The sequence below is a fragment of the Ipomoea nil genome, unplaced genomic scaffold (assembly GCF_001879475.1).
Source record: "Ipomoea nil cultivar Tokyo-kokei standard unplaced genomic scaffold, Asagao_1.1 scaffold2818, whole genome shotgun sequence".
Taxonomy (NCBI): Eukaryota; Viridiplantae; Streptophyta; class Magnoliopsida; order Solanales; family Convolvulaceae; genus Ipomoea; species Ipomoea nil.
The window spans coordinates 1483477-1503059 of NW_017619246.1; the positions used below are offsets into that span (position 1 = coordinate 1483477).

General features: G+C 32.3%; 3 protein-coding genes across 3 annotated transcripts; 2 read left to right on the plus strand and 1 right to left on the minus strand.

Moving 5' to 3' along the window:
- Positions 1 to 2657: 2657 nt before the first annotated feature.
- Positions 2658 to 4137, plus strand: LOC109158373. Its single transcript, XM_019306288.1, has one exon. The coding sequence runs from the start codon at positions 2891 to 2893 to the stop codon at positions 3767 to 3769; it is 879 nt and encodes a 292-aa protein (XP_019161833.1). The 5' UTR covers positions 2658 to 2890; the 3' UTR covers positions 3770 to 4137.
- A 5905-nt stretch (positions 4138 to 10042) lies between these two features.
- Positions 10043 to 10526, minus strand: LOC109158419 (beta-1,6-galactosyltransferase GALT29A-like). The gene is made up of 2 exons (XM_019306329.1): positions 10406 to 10526; positions 10043 to 10356 (listed from the first exon to the last, which is right to left on the minus strand). Exons 1-2 carry the CDS (start codon positions 10524 to 10526, stop codon positions 10043 to 10045), a joined length of 435 nt encoding a protein of 144 aa, XP_019161874.1.
- Positions 10527 to 13904: 3378 nt separating this feature from the next.
- Positions 13905 to 14747, plus strand: LOC109158421. Its single transcript, XM_019306330.1, has one exon. It carries the CDS (start codon positions 13905 to 13907, stop codon positions 14745 to 14747), a length of 843 nt encoding a protein of 280 aa, XP_019161875.1.
- The last annotated feature ends 4836 nt before the right edge of the window (positions 14748 to 19583 follow it).

A 19583-nucleotide genomic window follows, 5' to 3' on the forward strand; every position in this document is an offset into this window, starting at 1 on the left:
CAATAAATACAAGATCTCATAGGCCCTGTTTGGTAAAAAATTGGCCTATAAATCAATTTTGGCTTATTTGATCACTATTAATTGTTTGATTTAGTTAAAATATCAATATAAATGTTTGGTTAATTAGTTTTTTGCAACTCCAAAAGGATAAAATTTAAAAAGCTACTCCAACTAACTTTTTCAATTAGCCTTTTGAGAAAAGAAATTATACTAAACAGCTATCAGCTAACAGCTAATTTACCAAACACTTTTCTACAATCAGCTAATGTTATTAACTATTTATACCCTCTAATTAACACAATCAGCTAACAGCAAACAACTATCAACAGCCATTTTACCAAACAGGGCCTATCTTTACATAACTCAACTGGTTAATGGATCTAAAAAATATTAATAACTCTATTTTGATACAGTAAATGGATACACAATAGTGTATAAACACCTTAGAAAATTTTCACCAAGCCTCCGGGACAAGACTTTCCAGATACAATAATATAAATACTTTTTGGAAGAATAATATAAATACTTTTTGTGTTTCAAAATAAATAAATAAATACTTTAATAAGAAAGTAGGAGCTGAGTAAAATAAAGAAGATGAAATAAATTGCAAGCTAAGAGATGAGCTTTGGTGTGTGCTGTTTACAGATAGAAATGTTTCTCTCTCTCTCTCTCTCTCTCTCTCTCTCTCTCTCTCTCTCTCTCTCTCTCTCTCCTTCAGGCTTCAGTGTGTTGTCTTCATCACATTTCTCTTTTTGTCACTGGAAAATCCACATTTTGAAACCCTCATTTCTAAGCATCTCTCCAAACCCTCTTCTATCCATCTTTACCCACACCTAGCTTCCCCCTTTCACGCTCTGCCACGTGATCTCAAATCTTGAATTCAAGCTCTATATATATAGTAGCACAATAATAATAATAATAATAATAATAATAATAATAATAATAATAATAATAATAATAATAATGTTACACAACTCATCATATAATAAATAATCAACCACCAGCTTAGTTGGTGTGAGTGACCATGCATTCTCATATCTTAAGAGAGGTTCGGAGCTCGAACTTCCTTTCGTATAGAACAAATAATATGATCAACATTTTACTTCTTAATTGGGCCGGTCCAAAAATTAAGAACGAGTAAGGACAAACAAATGTAATGTTTATTAATTCTATTACTAATTATTTTTTTTGAAAACAATTCTATTAGTACTAATTAAGCACCCCAATTACTCATTTCCTCTTAGGTGTATTGGCCATTATCATGGCATAATGAATCACTCTCAGCCACTTCAAAAAGTACAAAAATACAAAATAATCCCCATGATGTAAAGTGGAATAGAGTATGAACTTGAAATATCTTTCATAAATTTCTATAACACTATGTACACCGGTGTGGGATGGAAAATGACTTGGGTTTGTTTGTTGCCATCACTCAACTGGAAAACTATTTTTTGATATTACTAGTAACAATGATTCTTGAAATATATCTAGGGAGCGAGATGTAAAGGGAAGGATGTTAAATCACGCTTAGTTACATGAAATCATGAGTGTTGTCACCATCTACCATGTTTAGTGGCTCATCAATTTATGGTTGAGCTAATACTAGCTCCTGATTTATTTCAATGTCAGTTTTTAATAACTCGACTTCTAACGAATCAAAAAGATCAAAGTGTTGTAAGGAGTATCAAATCAAATCTTGAGTTTTTCTACAAATTTGGCATATTTGCCCATTGATCCTGTAATTTTCGGCCTATAATACCACTAAAAGACTTGACCATCTAAATGCAAAAACGAGTTGCGCCACCTTTTGAGAATCTAAACCTCAAAAAATTTATAGTAATCTTCTATTTTGATCCACAAATAAAATAAAGAGTAATTCTAGAAAGGGAAGTAGGGAATGTATATAACAATACTTAGCTTCCACATGTAATATAGATCGACATCACCATGAATTTTATTGCCATTTACTTCTTATTGATTTTTTTGATACATGTACAACAAAAGGGGTTAGGGGCTAAAATCCAATATGCTAATATAAAGTCAAAGACAAGTGTCACTTTAGCTACTCCTTATTAATTATTTATCATAAAATTTATTTTGGCCACACGATTATTATGATACTATACGTTTTGCTCTCAACTTTTAATTAACCACATTTAGTTTATCACATGACTTTATTAACATTACTACCTTTGATCCAGTGATCCTCATTATAATTTTCATCCTTTTTACATTAATTTTTGGGACAATATAAAAATTTCACAATCTTAACCTTCTAATCATGTTGGACTTTTAAAAAAGAAAAATTCATAAACAACATAATATATAACAAAAGAAAAAAAAAACTTTATGCACAAAAAAGCATATGAAATTATTGTATTTTATGTTGTTCTTTAGAAAAAAAAATAAATAAATAAAACTTTTTTTAACTCATAGAAAGAGACTGACGTTATGAAATAATCTAATTTGTCCATGAAATTAACATTAAAAATTGTAATAAAAATCAAATGTTACAATTCCAGTAAAGTTGTGAGATTAAATACGACCTTATTAAAAGTGGAATACTAAATATGATAATGTCGATCACATAATCATGAGATTAATATATATATTCTTTCATTCATTATTTATGGAGTAAATGTAGAAGTACCCCTGCCATGCTTGTGAGCTGTAGGTGAGCATGCCCCCAAATCATAAATAAAAATAAAAATAAAAATGAAAATGAAAACATGCCCATGATTCCATGAAGATAAAAACCAGGCCTCTATCACTCCCAATAGCCTAACTCCACCAAACCATTCATCATTTCATTTCTGCTCTTTACCATCTCCAACTCTGATCTTATTCTTTCTCTCTCTCTCTCTCTCTCTCTCTCTAAAACTCTGACAAAATGTTAGAAGAAAATGTATCCTCCTCCACCATGCCCTCTTCCATCTGGGAATCCATGAATAGCTGGTTCACCCCCACAGTTCTCTTCCTCCTCCTCAATCTCATGATTGGCACCATTGCCTTCACTTCCACGTTGACCAACCAAAAACAACAAAAGAATCAAGAAAACCGACAACCTCAACAACCCATGCTTGCTAGATCCCCTTCTGTTCTTCAGCGCCTCAGATCCATCAATTTCTACGCCTTCTCCAGACCCCAAGAAACCTCGCACTTCAAATCACCCCCAGATTCAGACAATCTTGACCATACCCATCAACCCCAAATCCTTGAATCACAAACCCATTACATTTTTGGCCACACCCATCAACATACTCCCAATCAGCCCACCCACTACATTTTCCACCAAGAAAATCACCAAGAAACTCCAACCCACTACCACTTTCAACAAGAAAATCACTCCCAGTTTCTCAGAAATCAAGATAAACCTGAACAAACCCATGCCCATTTTGATGCTCAGGAAGAGGAGGAGACGGATGAGCTTGAGAGCATGGACGAAGTGTACAGCCGGTTAAAGGGGAAGCAGGTGAACCGGTGCAAATCTGACACCAAGCCATCTTCCTGCGAGATGCCGGCGAGGCTTCCGGCCAAGATGAAGAAATCGGCCAGCATGAAATCTGCGTTTAAGCACTTCGGAGAGAAAGTAGAGGACGTGGAGCCTCGCCGGCCGGCGACGATGAGGGAAAGAGCGACGGAGGTGGATCATGAGGTGGACGCCAAAGCCGACGATTTCATCAACCGCTTCAAGAACCAGCTGAAGCTTCAGAGGCTGGATTCCATTCTTAGGTACAAAGAAATGATTGGCAGAGGGGCCGGAAGGTAAATTTCATATTCTACAGGGACTGTTTTATAATATCTAATTCCTTTTGGGGCTCTTTCGTAAACCGTGAAAAGATCAATCTTTTTGACTTGTCGGTAGAACGGGTGCCACAATTCTCTAATTCTCCAGCTTTGTCCCCGATGATTTCACAATCATGTACACATTAATGGGCATTCTAGTCATTTCACTACTGCCAAGCATTTAATGGTTTTGTTTTGTTTTTTATTTTTTGCTCAAAATTTTGGGGAGTCTTTTGCGAAGATATTTTCAATAGGGGGCTCATTGTATAATTTCGCTAATTTGAATCTGGTCCTATTGCTTGCTTTGACTCAAGCTTGTCTTTCTTTCTCTTCTCCAATTGTTTCTCTCCATGCAATCACTATATTAAATAATAAAGTATTAATCCATATACTCATTAATGATTTTGTTTTTCTATTAATAAATACTTTCTCAACCTATTGAAGCACAGAAAGTTAATACCCCACCAAGATTTTAACCTCTGTGACCTGTCACATTTATACCGTCCGACCACAAGGTCTTTGGATATCGATACTTTTTATATCAAATATAATTGACTATAAAATGTGTTATTACATTAGGTACTAGACGTCTAGACAAACATTTTGCATCTAATGCAATCCAAATAACATGTACATTTATATTTGACGCAAAACAAAAAAAGTACTATTATTTGATATAATAGAAATTTTCTTATGAAAAATATTTTAAATACTCAATTGCCATTGTTATAAGCTACATACTTAGCTTAGATCAGAGTTGCGCCTACCTGGCAATCATGTGAAGAAAAGTAAACCTTCAAAATATAATGAAATAAAAAGGATGAAAATAAATGAAGTAAACCATCATGTGACAATAAATGAAGTAAAGCATCATGTGCCAAAGAACTTATGGTCTAATGCATTATTGTTTGATTTTAGGTTATTTGATCCGGCAATATCCTTAGTTGTATAAAAATAAGGGTTAATTTCATTTTTGGTCTTAGATTTATAGTTAGGTATCAATCCAACTTTAGTTCTTTTTTTTTTTTTTTTTTCAAAACATCCATCTTTGATCCTAATATTATTATGGCATGACTATTTTTGGTCCTCCATTAATAAAACTGTTTAAATATAGTTAAATATAAGAACATTTTGGTCTATTCAATTCTAAGAGTTAACTCTTTTTCCTTTTTTGATCCTAGATGATTGTAGTATATTTTCAAACAAATAATACTCGGAGTACGAGTTATCGATCCACAGGGAAGTAGTTGTATTAAGCACTAGTTACTAATTTATTCCCGAAAAGCTAATCCTAACAAAAGACATAGATGGTTGATTAAAATATAACTAATGTAAAAAAACAAGATTATGGTTTCGAAATCAATAGAGAGCAGATGAGATTCCTGAGATTCTTTTAATCACCTAGTGCCAAATCTAAAGGACAATATGAAATCTGGGTATAACAGTTGTGAGAATGCAAATATGGTATAGAGCTACTCTCGTAGTCCCTAACACTAGTGAATATCCACTACCGTGGTATAAACACTCAATAAAACAAGAACGATCATTCATAATTAATTCCTAACTAATACCATCTCCTGATGTGCAATAATTAAGAAATAATTCATTCCTTAACTAATTTGCTCTCTCCCAATGTGCAACAATTAAGTGCAATTGTGTGTGCCTTAAATTATGCCCAACTCCCGTTGTGACACAAATAAAGCAAAAGAAACAAGTAATTACGGTCGTTTAACTACTAGCAACAACAATATAAAACACAATTGCAACACAAGTTATAACCCAAATAATAATATATTAAAGAATCTGAGAGCTCAGGCACATAGGGTCATAAACACTTTTACCCAAGAATCTCTAATGGAATTTAGCCAAGCATGGCTAAATTATACATAGCAAAGATATAAAAGAAGTTACAAATCATCAAAGAGAGTTACAAGAATGAACCCGGTGATTTTCCCAAATCTCCCTAGTCTTCTTCCTGATTCCCAAGACAACTTGTGCCTCTTGATTTCTCTCATTCTTGTCTTCAAAGATCTCTGAATGAAATTAGGGTTGAGGAAGGTGGGATTTTATAGCTAGAAGCCTAAAACCAATCTCGGTCTGAAAAAAATTTCGCGCGAAAACAGGTCCGAAATTGCTATTGCGCCGTCGCTGGCTCGACGCGTCGAGCACGGCCTTGAATTTCTTCAGAATAGGTACTGGAGGAGTTCAACGCGTCGAACAGAAGGAGTCTTTTTTTCGCCTGGTGCAGCCGCGACATTCTCGACGCGTCGAGCTTCCTTGCTCGACTTCCGGATGCGTTCTGAAAAATTTGGACGCGTCGAGCCCTTGGCTCTACGCGTCAAACTTGCGGGTGCGCACCGTTTGGTCCACTTTGACTCCAAACCTGTCTTTGAACTTCCCTTACTCTTAACCTTGACCTACAATGGTTCGAAAACACTAACAAACACCGTAAACCATTCAAAACGAGTGTGAACCATAACTAAATAATAGAACAAGGAATTATGCAATTAAAACACTAAAATCATGAACCTAGGCCTAACGAATATAAATAAATCAATACTAAAAGTGTGCACAATTAGACTCATATCACTAGATTTATATGTGTCATTTCAAATTTAGTCCTTTTTTTTAAGAACATCCATGTTGTTCCTAACATTATTGTGACATGACCATTTTTGTCTTTCGTAAACAAATAGGATTAAATGGCATTAAAAATGACGTTATTAACTACTAAAAATTCTTACCAAGAAGAAAAAAAAAAAGAGAAGGATTTTGAGTGGTTAATACTTAAAAATGTCATTTAAACATAATTATTACAAGAGGACCAAAAATGGTCGTGCCACAATAATGTTAGGACCAACGGAAATATTATGGAAAAAAAAAAAAGAGAACTAAAAGTGAAATGACACATAAATCTATGACAAAAAAAGAAAAATAAATTAACACTTAGAACTGTATAGACAACAATGTCCTTTTATTTAACGTCATTTAAATGGTTTGTTGACGGATGACCAAAATTGTCATGTCATAACAATATTATGGCCAAAGAATAATGTTTTGAAAATAAAAGAACTAAAAGTGGACTGACACTTATAACTTTAAGACAAAAAATGAAATTAATTCTAAAAATAAATAAATATTGTCATTCTTGTGTGTTGTTGTATTTTTAATTAAAAACTACACATTTGTTACCACAAAATATTGACATGTTTAAGCCAATGTGATTCTATACAAGAAATGTGATTAATCTTGATCATTATTATATATCGGAACTTTTGACAGGACTAGATGTGACAAAAATATAAATCATATATTTAATATATGACAAAAGTGATATGATACTTGTAAATTGAATATTGAAGTAACATATAGTTATGAGACTAAAAGTAAAAATAAACGTAATATAATATGTTATATATAATTTTTTGCATATGACAAGATATAGGTCTTGTTTGGTATATGAAAAATTCGCTAAAATTTTAACCAATCCACCATTTCGACGTTTTGCTCCAAACCGATCCCAAACGCTACTTGTAGCAGTGTTTGGGGATAGCATTTTGAGAAATGTAAATTCCTTCCCCTAAACACCCTCTATTAAAAAAAATAATAAAAAATATTAAGTGTTTACTTACGAAGCCTGAGACGCTTTAATAAAGATGCCTCAGACTTCTCTTCTCTTGCCCATCTAATGTGGAAATTGGGATGGGCAAGAGAAGATAACAGAAGGGGCGTTGAGCTCGCTTTTAAAAGGGAGCTCAACGCCTCTTCTGTTTTTAACTTCTAATGTGGGATCAGATTGATCCACTTCTTCTTCTTCTTCTTCTTCTTCTTCTTCATCATCATCATCATCATTATTATTATACCCTTTTGGTCATTTTACATGTTAACCGCTAATCTAAATAGCTAATTTTATCAAATATCTGTTTACAAATCACTGATATAATCTACTGGTCAAACCAGCTAACAAAATCTGCTATGTGTTAACCGTTAATACAATCCGCTAACCGCTGATTGCCAAACAAGCCCATAGTTAGTACTCCGGCAAATTATATCGTGCACCGCGGTGCATAATCGATTATGCACCGAGCTTCAAAACGATGCCATTTTGTTTAATGAAAAGAAACGGTACCCGTTTCGCGCCGTTCCGCAAAAAGTAACTTTGTTATTCAGTTTCATTTTGTATACATTGCAGTTTCAGTTCAATACAACTACAGTTTCATTTAGATATAACTATAGTTTCATTCAATATTTATACACTCAAATTAAATATGTGAAAATGTTATTTAATTTTATTTTATATACACTATAGTTTCATTAAAACACAACAATATGATCATTTCGATATAACTACAGCTTCATTGCACAATATACACTCAAATATGTGAAATGTTATTCAGTTTCATTTCAAAACAACTACAGTATCATTTTGATATAACTACAGTTCCGCTGGGTAATATACACTCAAATATGTGAAATTGTTATTCAGTTTCATTTTGTATAGACTACAGTTTCATTTCAACACTACTACAGTTTCATTTCAATTCAATTGCAGTTTCACTTGATAATATAAAAATAATACGTGAGGCAGTGTCAGTCTAGATACACTGTAGTTTCAGTTGGGTATAGTAATTAATACACCAAACATACGTGCTCCGTTAATGGTGACGATATCATTTTTTACGTGCACCGCGGTCCACAATATAACGACTGTAGTACTCCACATATGACCTATGAGGTCCTATACTATAGTTTTTTTTTTTTTTTTTTTTCCATTTACATTCCTAATAAAACATGTAATATAATTTTTAACAAATATGGAGTATATAGTATCTTGAGGTCAAAGTACCTATGATGTCCTCATACTATAGTGTTTTGTTTAATTTAGTTATTGTACATTAATTTTATATAATTTACTTTCGGTATTTTAAAAAGTGATACAATTAAGGACAATGGGCAACGTGACAGTCACATATTTTCTATCAAATTATATTTACATGCCAATTCATATATTATTTTATAAAAAAAAAAAAAAGAGTAAAACTAGTTATATTTTGCCACCAATATATTAATATATAAAAAATAAATCTAAAAACATAATAAGTCTCAATGAAGGTTATATCCTTGATTTATGTCCCTATTTTTGTATGCAAATAAATATGTACATTTTACTTTAAATATTGTACATTTTAATGTTATTAGACAAAACTACCCTTACACCGTTAGTTTTTAATTCTAACATTGATAACACATCATTATTACCATACACCTATATCTATTATATCTTTTTCTTATTTTTAATTATCATTTTATTAAAATTATTATATAATTAATTTAATGCTTAATTATATTTTAATTAAATTTCTATGAATGATTAATTATACATGTGTGTGTACAAAATACATATATTATTGTGTATATATAATTCAAATTATAATTTTTAATTATTTATATTTATCAATATTATAATATTGGACATGAATTTTCGCGCGTACAAAATGTTAGTATTTACATATAGCTCGCACTCAAATTCAAACTCTTGATGTCTTGCATACCAAACGCTACCTAGTACCTACTACCACTTTACTAGACACTTACCTTATTAAATTATTGCAAAGTATTATTAAATGCCATTATAAATGAGATAGGTAGAAAATTTTATTTATACTAAGAAGTTTCATAAGAAAAAATATAGGAAAAAATGTCAAATTGGTCACTTAAGTCAAGTCGATAGTGCAATTAGGTCCCCTAAGTGAAAAAAGCTTCATTCAAGTCCCTTAAATTGGTAAAATTGTTCAATTAAGTTCAAGTTGACTTGTTTATCCAGTTAAAGAGAAAATTTCAATTTTGGTCACATGACTATAGGGACATTGTTAATTTCAGCACCTGACTTTCAAAAGTGTCAATTTAGTACCTTGACTATGTTATTTTTGTCAATTTTGGTCATTCCGGCCAAATTAACGATCAAATTTGGCCGGAAAAATTTAATCAAACATTTAGTAAGGGCAAAATCGTCTTTTGATCTTTTCCCTAATTCGCCGGAAAATTTTGTGCTTTTCATCCAGGTCGCTTTTCGCCGTTTTCGGTATTACTCTGTTCAGTCAAGAATCGGTAACCCATTTGCGAAAATACCCCAAGCTGTAGTCTTTAACGACACCCTTCTCAAGTATGCGAGTCTGGATATTGGGGAGCCTCAGTTGAGGAAGGAGGTTGATGAGCTTAATTCATATCATATTTTCACAAAGGAAATACTTGTTTTTTAGCCCACATTCCTCTCAAACCCTCCAGTTCTTGCATTCTTCAATCGTATCACAACCTCATGGCCATCAATCACCTTGCCATACTCACTATTCAATAAAATCCCACTATTCCCCACAACTGCACAAGAAATGTACATTTCCTTCTCCAGTTCCGATTTCCCATTGTGCTTATCAATCAAAACTTTTACTCCATGCAACAAACCAATCATAGAATCAGTCTGAAGCTTCCTATTACGAAACCAATCACGCAAATACCTCCGGAAACTCAGCCAGAGCAGGTTAAACTTGCCTGATTCTAAGGTCAATATGATATCTACCAGAACACAAGAAAGATCTATGGCGACCATTAGTTCTGAAATTACCTTCTAACAGCTCATCAACCTCCTTACTCAAGTGAGGCTCCCCAATATCCAGGCTCGCATACTTGAGAAGGGTGTCGTTAAAAACTACAGCTTGGGGCATTTTCGCAAATGGGTTCCCCATTCTTGACTGAACATAGCAATACCGAAAAGCGTCCCCTACGATTGACTATTTCGCCGGAAATTTTGTTGCTTAATTCGAACCATATTTTCAAAATTAGGAGAAAGGATCAAAAGACGATTTTGCCATTCAGATTATAAACTAAATGTTGCATTAAATTTTTTCGGCAAAATTTAACCGTCAATTTGGCCGGAGTGACCAAAATTGACAAAAATTACATAGTCAAGGTATTAAATTGACACTTTTGAAAGTCAGGTGTTGATATTAACAATGCCCCTATAGTCATGTGACTAAAATTGAAATTTTCTCTCCAGTTAAATGATATGGTGTTGACACGTGTCCTTATTTTATTTTTTATTAAAAATATCATTTTTTATAAATTAATTAAAATAATAATAATAATAATAATTAAAAAAAACAAAAAAAAAAAAAAAAACAGCCACCGGACAGCCGTGACTGTCTTCCTTCTTCAAAGATGGCCATGGCCGACGAAGGAAGACGGCCATGGCACGTCTTCCTTCGGCCACGGTTGTTCTCTCTCTCTTTTTTTTTTTTTTTTTTAAAAATTATTATTATTATTATATTTAATTTTTAATAAAAAATAAAATAAAATAAGGACATGTGGGTCAACACCGTATGCATTTAACCTGATAAACAAGTCAACTTGGACTTAATTGAACAATTTTACCGGTTTAAGAGACTTGAATTGAGCTTTTTTCACTTAGGGGACCCAATTGCACTATCCACTTAGGGGCCTATTTGACACTTTTTCCATATATATATATATATATATATATATTGATATAAGAAATAATTTCATCTATGTTGATAACAAAATAATAATGAAGATACCACTCTGCGCTTTTTTTGGACATTAATTCCCGTATGGATGCACCTAGAGGCAGGCCACCGTTCCGTTTTGAGAATGCGTGGTTGTTGGATGGGGGTTGTAGGGAGGTGGTGGAGAGTGCATGGGATGGTTTGGCTGGGGTGGGGTTGCAAGTTAAACTGATTGGGTGTGGGGATAGGCTCCGTAGATGGGGTGGCGACAGACATCATAAGTTTGGCAGGGAAATTGGGGGTATAAGGAAGGAGTTAGACCGGCTAAGGGGCAATCGGGATGAGGATTCTGTACGAGTGGTCAAGGAGTTGGATTGCCGGTTGGGGAGGCTGTTGGAACAGGAAAATGCCTTTTGGAAACAAAGGGCCAAGCAGCATTGGTTGCGGGAAGCTGATTCAAACACGAGATATTACCATAAATATGCCTCTGCAAGGCGGCGGAAGAATAAGATTGTTAAGTTGATGGACGGGGAGGGTAGGTGGGTGGAGGGTGATACTATGAATTCTGTTGTTCTTGAGTACTATAATAATATTTTCAAGTCAAATGGAAATATGTTGGGGGATGCCCTTGATTTTGTCCAGCCCCGTGTGACCCAAGAACAAAATAATAATCTCATGAGGCCCTTTGAAGCAGAGGAGGTAAAGGAGGCTTTATTCTGTATGGGTCCAGACAAATCTCCTGGCCCAGACGGTATGAATCCTGCTTTTTATCAGTCTTTTTGGGATGTGGTGGGGGAGGATGTTACTAGTTTTGTTCTAGGTTGTTTGAATAATGTTTCTTTTCCTGATCAATTAAATGATACCAACATTGTTTTAATTCCAAAGAAGCAAGCCCCGGAGTTAGTGAGTGATTTGAGGCCGACTGCACTATGCAATGTGGCGTATAAAATTATGGCAAAACTTTTGGCTAATAGAATGAAGCAGTTATTGGGTACAATCATTTCTGAGTCCCAGAGTGCCTGTATCCCGGGGCGTTTGATTACTGATAATATCCTTGTTGCTGCAGAGGTGGGCCATTATTTGAGGAGGAAAAAGGAAGGCAGAGAAGGGTGGGCAACTTTAAAATTAGATATGGCTAAGGCTTATAACAGGATGGAGTGGGGCTTTTTAGAAGGTATGATGTTAAAGCTGGGGTTTGCACGTGAATGGGTCAAGTTGATTATGTTGTGTGTAACCACAGTAAAGTATAAAATCATGATAAATGGGCAGGCTGGGGGTGTGGTTGTTCCTACTAGGGGGTTGCGTCAGGGTGATCCTTTCTCACCTTATTTGTTTATAATTTGTGCAGAAGGATTATCCCTACTACTACAAGAGGCGCAGCTACAGGGACATTCATGGTTGTAAGGTGGCCAGGGGAGCTCCAGCAGTCTCTCATCTGTTTTTTGCAGATGACAGTCTGCTTTTCTTTAAGGCCAATGAGCAAGAGACTGGGAAGATAAGTCAGTGTTTGTCGGTTTATGAAGAGTTGAGTGGGCAGGCAATCAACTATCACAAGTCGAGTATTACTTTTAGCCACAACACTGCGGGGGGTGACAGATATGCTGTGGCCACTTCTTTGAGAGTCCATGAGACCCCTGACTTTGGAAAGTACCTAGGATTGCCTTCTGTTATTGGTAGGAATAAGGGGATGGTGTTTTCCTATGTGGAGCAGAAATTGAGACAAAGAATTGGAACATGGAACAAAAAGTTTCTAACTCGAGTTGGTAAGGAAATTTTACTTAAATCCGTGGCTCAGGCGATGCCAACTTTTACCATGAGCGTTTTTTTACTGCCTATTTATTTGTGTGAAAGGCTAGAAAGGTGTATGAACAGGTTTTGGTGGCGTAATGGGGATAACGGTGGGAATGCCCGAGGAATACATTGGTTAAGTTGGGAGAGAATGTGTGCGCCGAAAGGTAAGGGAGGTCTGGGGTTCAAACAGATCCACCTCTTTAACCTGGCGTTACTGGGGAAGCAAGGATGGAGGTTGCTCACAAACCCTGCCACTCTGGTAGCTCGTGTGTTTCAGGCCAGGTATTACCCAAACTCTTGTTATTTGGACGCTGCCATAGGACATAATCCTAGTTACGCTTGGCGTAGCATTCTGGCTGCTCAGGGGTTGGTGAGAGCGGGAGCTAGGAGAAGGATTGGGAATGGCTTATCAACGGATGTTTGGAGGGACCCTTGGCTAATTAATTTGGATGAACCATTTGTGACCACCGAAATGCCTCTCCCACTCAGGGGTGCTTTGGTTGTCAATCTGATGACTCCGGACGCTGAAACATGGGATCAGGAGGTTATTGAGGATCTTTTTAATGATCGGGACGCTAATATGATTTTAAGGACTCCTATCTTCCCTGAGTTTGACGATAACTGGTACTGGAAGGGGATCTAAGGGGAAATTACAGTGTGAAGCTTGGGTATAGAATTCTTAGGGAGGATCGTGAAGTTCTCCCATTGACATGCTCCTTTTCAAAGTGGAATTCCCTATGGCATCTGAAGTGTCCGCCAAAATGGAGGACTATGTTGTGGAGGGTTATAAGGGGGGTATTGCCCACCAAGATGGCATTGATATTTAAACATGTGGAGGTAACTCCAGATTGTTCCATATGTGGCTTGCAGGATGAAAGTCTCATGCATATTTTTTATTCATGTCCTTTAGCGTTGGAGGTGTGGAGACTGTCGACTATACAGCTGCCAAATGCCAATATTGATGAACCAATAGATGTTTGGTTTCAGCAGATTTTCAATTCTTGTGACAAGCAAAAATTGCATGTGTTCGCTGCTGTTATTTATTCCATATGGCAGGTGCATAATGAGGCAGTTTGGGAGGGGTTGGTGAGAAGGCCAATAGGAGTGTGGCAGCTTGCAGCTTCAACGTGGCAGCAGTGGGGCCAGGCCTTGGATGTCACTCAACTTGATATGCATGTTTCCGTAGGGGAGGTTGGTGCGGCAAGTATGTTCACATGCAAGGTGGATGGAGGAATTGATACTACTTTTCACAAGGCCACCTTCGGTGCGATTCTGACTAATGCCGTAGGAGGGTTTGTGGCAGCACTAAATGGGGACATGCATTGCGTCTTGGATCCAGTAATGGTTGAAGCCGAGGCATGCAAACAAGCTCTAATCTGGATTCGAACGAGAGGTGTGATGGAGGTGCAGGTTCAGACAGATTGCCTTAATATAGTACAGGTGTTGCAAAGCGAAAAGGAGGATCGAACCTATCTTGGTTCCATTATTCATGAGTGTAAACAGACTGTTAAAGATTTACCGCGTTGCGTTTTTCATTACATTCCTAGATCAGCGAACCAAGCCGCGCATGCTTTAGCAAAGGCGGTTGGCTCTCAGCCTGGTCCGATGAGTTGGGAGGATGTTCCCCCTCATTTTATTTCTGAATTGATTTAATATATCGTCTTTGATGTTGGTTTTTCAAAAAAAATAATAATGAAGATTAATTATTAATATTTCAATTTATTCAGCTTTTTAATTTTTTACTCCATAACAATTAACATTTTTAAATTTATATAAAAAATATATGTGATTTAATTTATTCAAATAAAATAAATTAACATTTGTAATACATTTAACAATTTATTTTGAACATATTTATGTAATATAATGATGGTAAAAATAAATAATTTTAAATATTTATAAATTAATATATGAGTTGGCATGTAATTATGATGTATGTAGCAGATATTATGTCAGTGCCACATTAATTATCGTTTTAAATTGTACTAGTATTTGCGCCCGTGCGATGCACAGAATAGATTTGTTATAATATATTAAAAATAATTGGATCAATATATAATTATTTAAATTAGAACATCAAATATTATATAGTGCAATTGAAGATATGGTTTAGATATGTGTTTTGATGTTATCATTGCTTGAATTTAAGCAAATAATTGCTCAAATTAATAGCTAATGTGTAGATGTAAGCATGCGGTGCTGTAACATTGAAAATTGTATTTATCATTGTTTAGTATTTTTTTTTATAAATTAAGCAAGTTTGCTCATTCTCTATTAACTCAGTTATATAAATGAATTTCTATCTTAATTCATTTGTATGGAATATATATATATATATATATATATATATATATATATATATATATATATATATATATATATATATATATATATAGAAATTTTGTCATTTAAAAAAATATAATATCAACGATTTTATTTACACATTATTGAAACCTCGTTGTAGACAACATTGGTTGTAGCAACACAATCTTGTCCATCATCGTCTAGAGCTAACACATTCAATTGATCAGGATGGGTGACTCAGGTGAAAATATATAATGGTAGAATATTAGTCAATTAGCGATCATTTTATATTTTAAGTGAATTAGTAATATCAGATTCATTTTCACCCAATTATTCTTTTTTTATTTTTATTTTTATTTTTAGTCAATTAGAATATTATATGCAGTGATATTTTTACCTAATTTCCGTTCCATTTTTAATTGATGATGTATACTATTATTATTGAAATATTTCCGTTCCATTTTCAATTTACCTTTACTATTGTTTAAAATATGCATTTACTATTTATGATGTAGAATATTATTATTGAAATATTTTCGTTCAATTTTAGTTTCCTTTTCATTTTTAATTAAAATTCAATGATCTAACCATTTATTTTTTCATATTAGTCAATTATGGATCAATTTTTATTTGCAGTCAACTATTAATATTTATTTTTTTTTATATTTTCAGTCAATTAGTAATATCATATTCATTTTCAGTCAATTTTTATTTTTTTTTTATTTTTAGTCAATTAACCAATTAAAATATCAGATGTAGTGATATTTTTACCCAATTTTCGTTTCATTTTTAATTGAAGATGTAGAATATTATTATTGAAATATTTCCGTTTCATTTTTAATTTTCGTTGCTTTTTTTATTTACCTTTACTATTGTTTAAAATATGTCTTTACTATTGATGATATAGAATATTATTATTGAAATATTTCCTTTTCATTTTTAATTTACATTTACTTGATTATGTATAATATTATTATTGACATATTTCCATTCTATTGTTTAAAATTGTGAAAGATTTATGACATAATTGTGATTTGATGTATTATAATGTGTAATATTATTGTGAAAAATTAAAATGCAATGATTTGACCATTTTCTTTTCTATTTTAGTCAATTATGGATAATTTTTTATTTTCAGACAATTATTAATATTCATTTCCTTTTTCAATTAACCTAATTTTTGTTCATTTTTCTATCTTTAATTTTCTTTCAATTATTAATATTCATTTCTTTTTTCAATTTACCTAATTCTCATTCCATTTTTAATTGATGATGTAGAATATTATTGTGAAATATTTTTGTTCCTTTTTTTTTCATCCTTTTTTAAATTTACCTGTATTATTTAATATTGTTTGAGCGGGAAAGTAAGGAAGGAGGGTTTTGTTTTTAATAATAGTATAGATAGATTGATAATCATTTTATATTTTTCTATTTAACTGATTATTATTAGTATTAATCAGTGAATTTCATTTCTTTTTTCACTTTTAGTGAATTAAAGATCACTTTTTATTTTTCTATTTTATTGCTAACTTTTAATTTTACTAATTATTAGTAGTATTAATTAATGAATTCTGTTTTCTTTTCTATTTTTTGTAAATTAAGGATTTTTTTTTTTTTTTACTTTTCAAATTTTTTGGTAAGATTTTTATTTTGGTACTGTTATCCTTATTATGACCTTTTTTTTTTAACAACCTTTCGTTTTCTTTTTTTCATTTTCATTGAATTAAAAATCCTTTTTTATTTTCCAATTTTACTAATTATTATTAGTATTAATCAGTGAATTTCGTTTCTTTTTCCATTTTTAGTGAATTAATGATCCTTTTTTTATTTTTATATTTTACTTCTAACTTTTTTATTGATTATTATTAGTATTAATTAATCAGTGAATTTCGTTTCTTTTTCTATTTCTCGCGAATTAATTTTTTTTTTTATTTTTCTAATTTTTGGTAGGATTTTTTTTTTACTATTATCTTTATTATGACCCCTTTTTCACAACCATCCGTTTTTTTTTCCCATTTTCATTGAATTAAAACTCCTTTTTTATTTTCCTATTTTACTGATTATTATTAGTAATAATCAGTAAATTCTGTTTATATCTCCATTTTTAGTGAATTAAAGATATATATTTTTTTTATTTTCCTATTTTACTAATCAGTAAATTCCGTTTATATCTCCAATTTTACTGATTATTATTAGTATTAATCAATGAATTTCGTTTTCTTTTCCATTTTTAGTGAATTAATGATCCTTTTTTATTTTCATATTTTACTGCTAACCTTTTTACTGATTATTATTAGTATTAATTAATAAATTCCATAAGTAAGAAAAGGGGAATTTTGTTTTTAATAATAGTATAGATTAGTAATAATCAATAAATTCCGTTTATATTTTCATTTTTAGTGAATTAAGGGTCTTTTTTATTTTCCTATTTTACTATAAATATTTTTTTACTGATTATTGTTAGTATTAATTAATTAGTGAATTCCGTTTCCTTTTCTATTTTTTGTGAATTAAGGATTTTTTTTTTATTTTTCTATTTTACTACTAACATTTTTACTAATTATTATTAGTATTATTAATTGGTAATTTTCCCATTTTTTATTGTTTGGACGGAAAAGTAACATAGAAAGATTTTGTTTTTAATAATAGTATAGATTTATATTGATAGATTTATACTTTAAAATTTACATTTAGAAATTTAAAAAGTAGCATTTAAATTTTGTATGATTAGTATAGTGCATAAGTGTATGTATGTGTGTATTTAAATTTTTTTTTTTATAAATGTTTATATTTTGTTAATTTTATAATTTCATTTCCTTACCATAATAATTTCATTAATTATATTAATTATAGTACTTGTTCTCTTTCAATATTTAAATATATTACCATAGTAATTACACGAAAGAAGGAAAGAAAAATTATTAGAATAATTACCATTAATAAAAATTAGGAAATTATATTAAAAATTAATCATATATTAAGGTAATAGTAATTTATTTTGTGCCAATAATATTATATATTATGTATAAAAATATATATGTATATAGATTACCATAATAATAACACCAAAAAGGGTAACAATACATAATTATTTGACATTAATATTAATAATTAATTATTAAGACAAGTTTATTTTGTACTAATAATATTATACATTAAGTGCATACACACACACACATTAAGTGTATATTATATTAATTATAATATTTGTACATTTTGTACTAATAATATTATACATTATTTTGTACTAATAATATTATACATTATTTGTTAGTGCAGACACGTGACTTAGTCCTCGATCTCTATCCTTAACTTTTGTATTTTTGGTGTTGAAACCAGGGTTCTGTTTCGTTTTTCGTATACATCTTGTAATTATCTCAGAGGAATAAAGAAAAAAAAAAAAGAATCACCTTCCGGTTCGGCAAAGCGCTTCGTTGCGAGGAGAAGAAGACTTTGATTTTTGATAAGGAAAACGCTGGCCCTTCCTTGTTGCCGAAAATTTAAGAAATCAGCTTTGTAGTCAATGTTACCAGGGTCTCCATCAACACCCAATCCGTTGGATCCATCGGCACTAAAAACACTTCAAGCTACAATTGCAAAATAATAATAATAATAATCTTGAAAACTGTAAAAAAAAATACTTACGTTTTCATGAGTGGAACACCAAGATATGATTCCACAGAGAGAACTGGAAGAAGGAAACCGTGCAAAAGAAAAAATTATGATTTCTAAACTCACCAATCCATTGTATTTATAGGTAGAAAATATGAGAATTATAAACTTGTATAATGTTTAATAGAAACCGCCTAAAATTCCAAACTCATTTTATTGGTCAAATTAATAAAAAAAAAAATCTTATTTGGTAAGCAAATGTTGAATAGAAATTAAGTAAATTGTATTAAGGGAAAATTGTAAAAAATGTCCCTCTATAATATGCCAATTATCAATGTCACCCTTTAATTATGAGTGGTGTAAATGTTGCCCATCAATTATCAAAACGGTGCACATATAGCCCCTCCCGTAACGGACATGTGGTTCCCCGTTAGTGTACGACACCGTTAAGTCGGAGTAAATATGTAATTTAGTTGTTTTTTCCTTCCCTCGATTCGCAGTACCAGTGATGGATAGCGGTGGGGAACCACATGTCCGTTACGGGAGGGGCTATATGTGCACCATTTTGATAAT

What these genes read in the sequence shown, in the direction of transcription:
- LOC109158419 (XM_019306329.1), bottom strand. Translation starts at nt 10,526, where the DNA reads ATGGGGAACCCATTTGCGAAAATGCCCCAAGCTGTAGTTTTTAACGAC. An exon ending in GGTTGATGAGCTGTTAGAAG is followed by an intron (nt 10,357 to 10,405) that starts GTAATTTCAGAA and finishes GTGTTCTGGTAG; the next exon opens with ATATCATATTGACCTTAGAA.
- LOC109158373 (XM_019306288.1), top strand. Translation starts at nt 2,891, where the DNA reads ATGTTAGAAGAAAATGTATCCTCCTCCACCATGCCCTCTTCCATCTGG.
- LOC109158421 (XM_019306330.1), top strand. Translation starts at nt 13,905, where the DNA reads ATGGCATTGATATTTAAACATGTGGAGGTAACTCCAGATTGTTCCATA.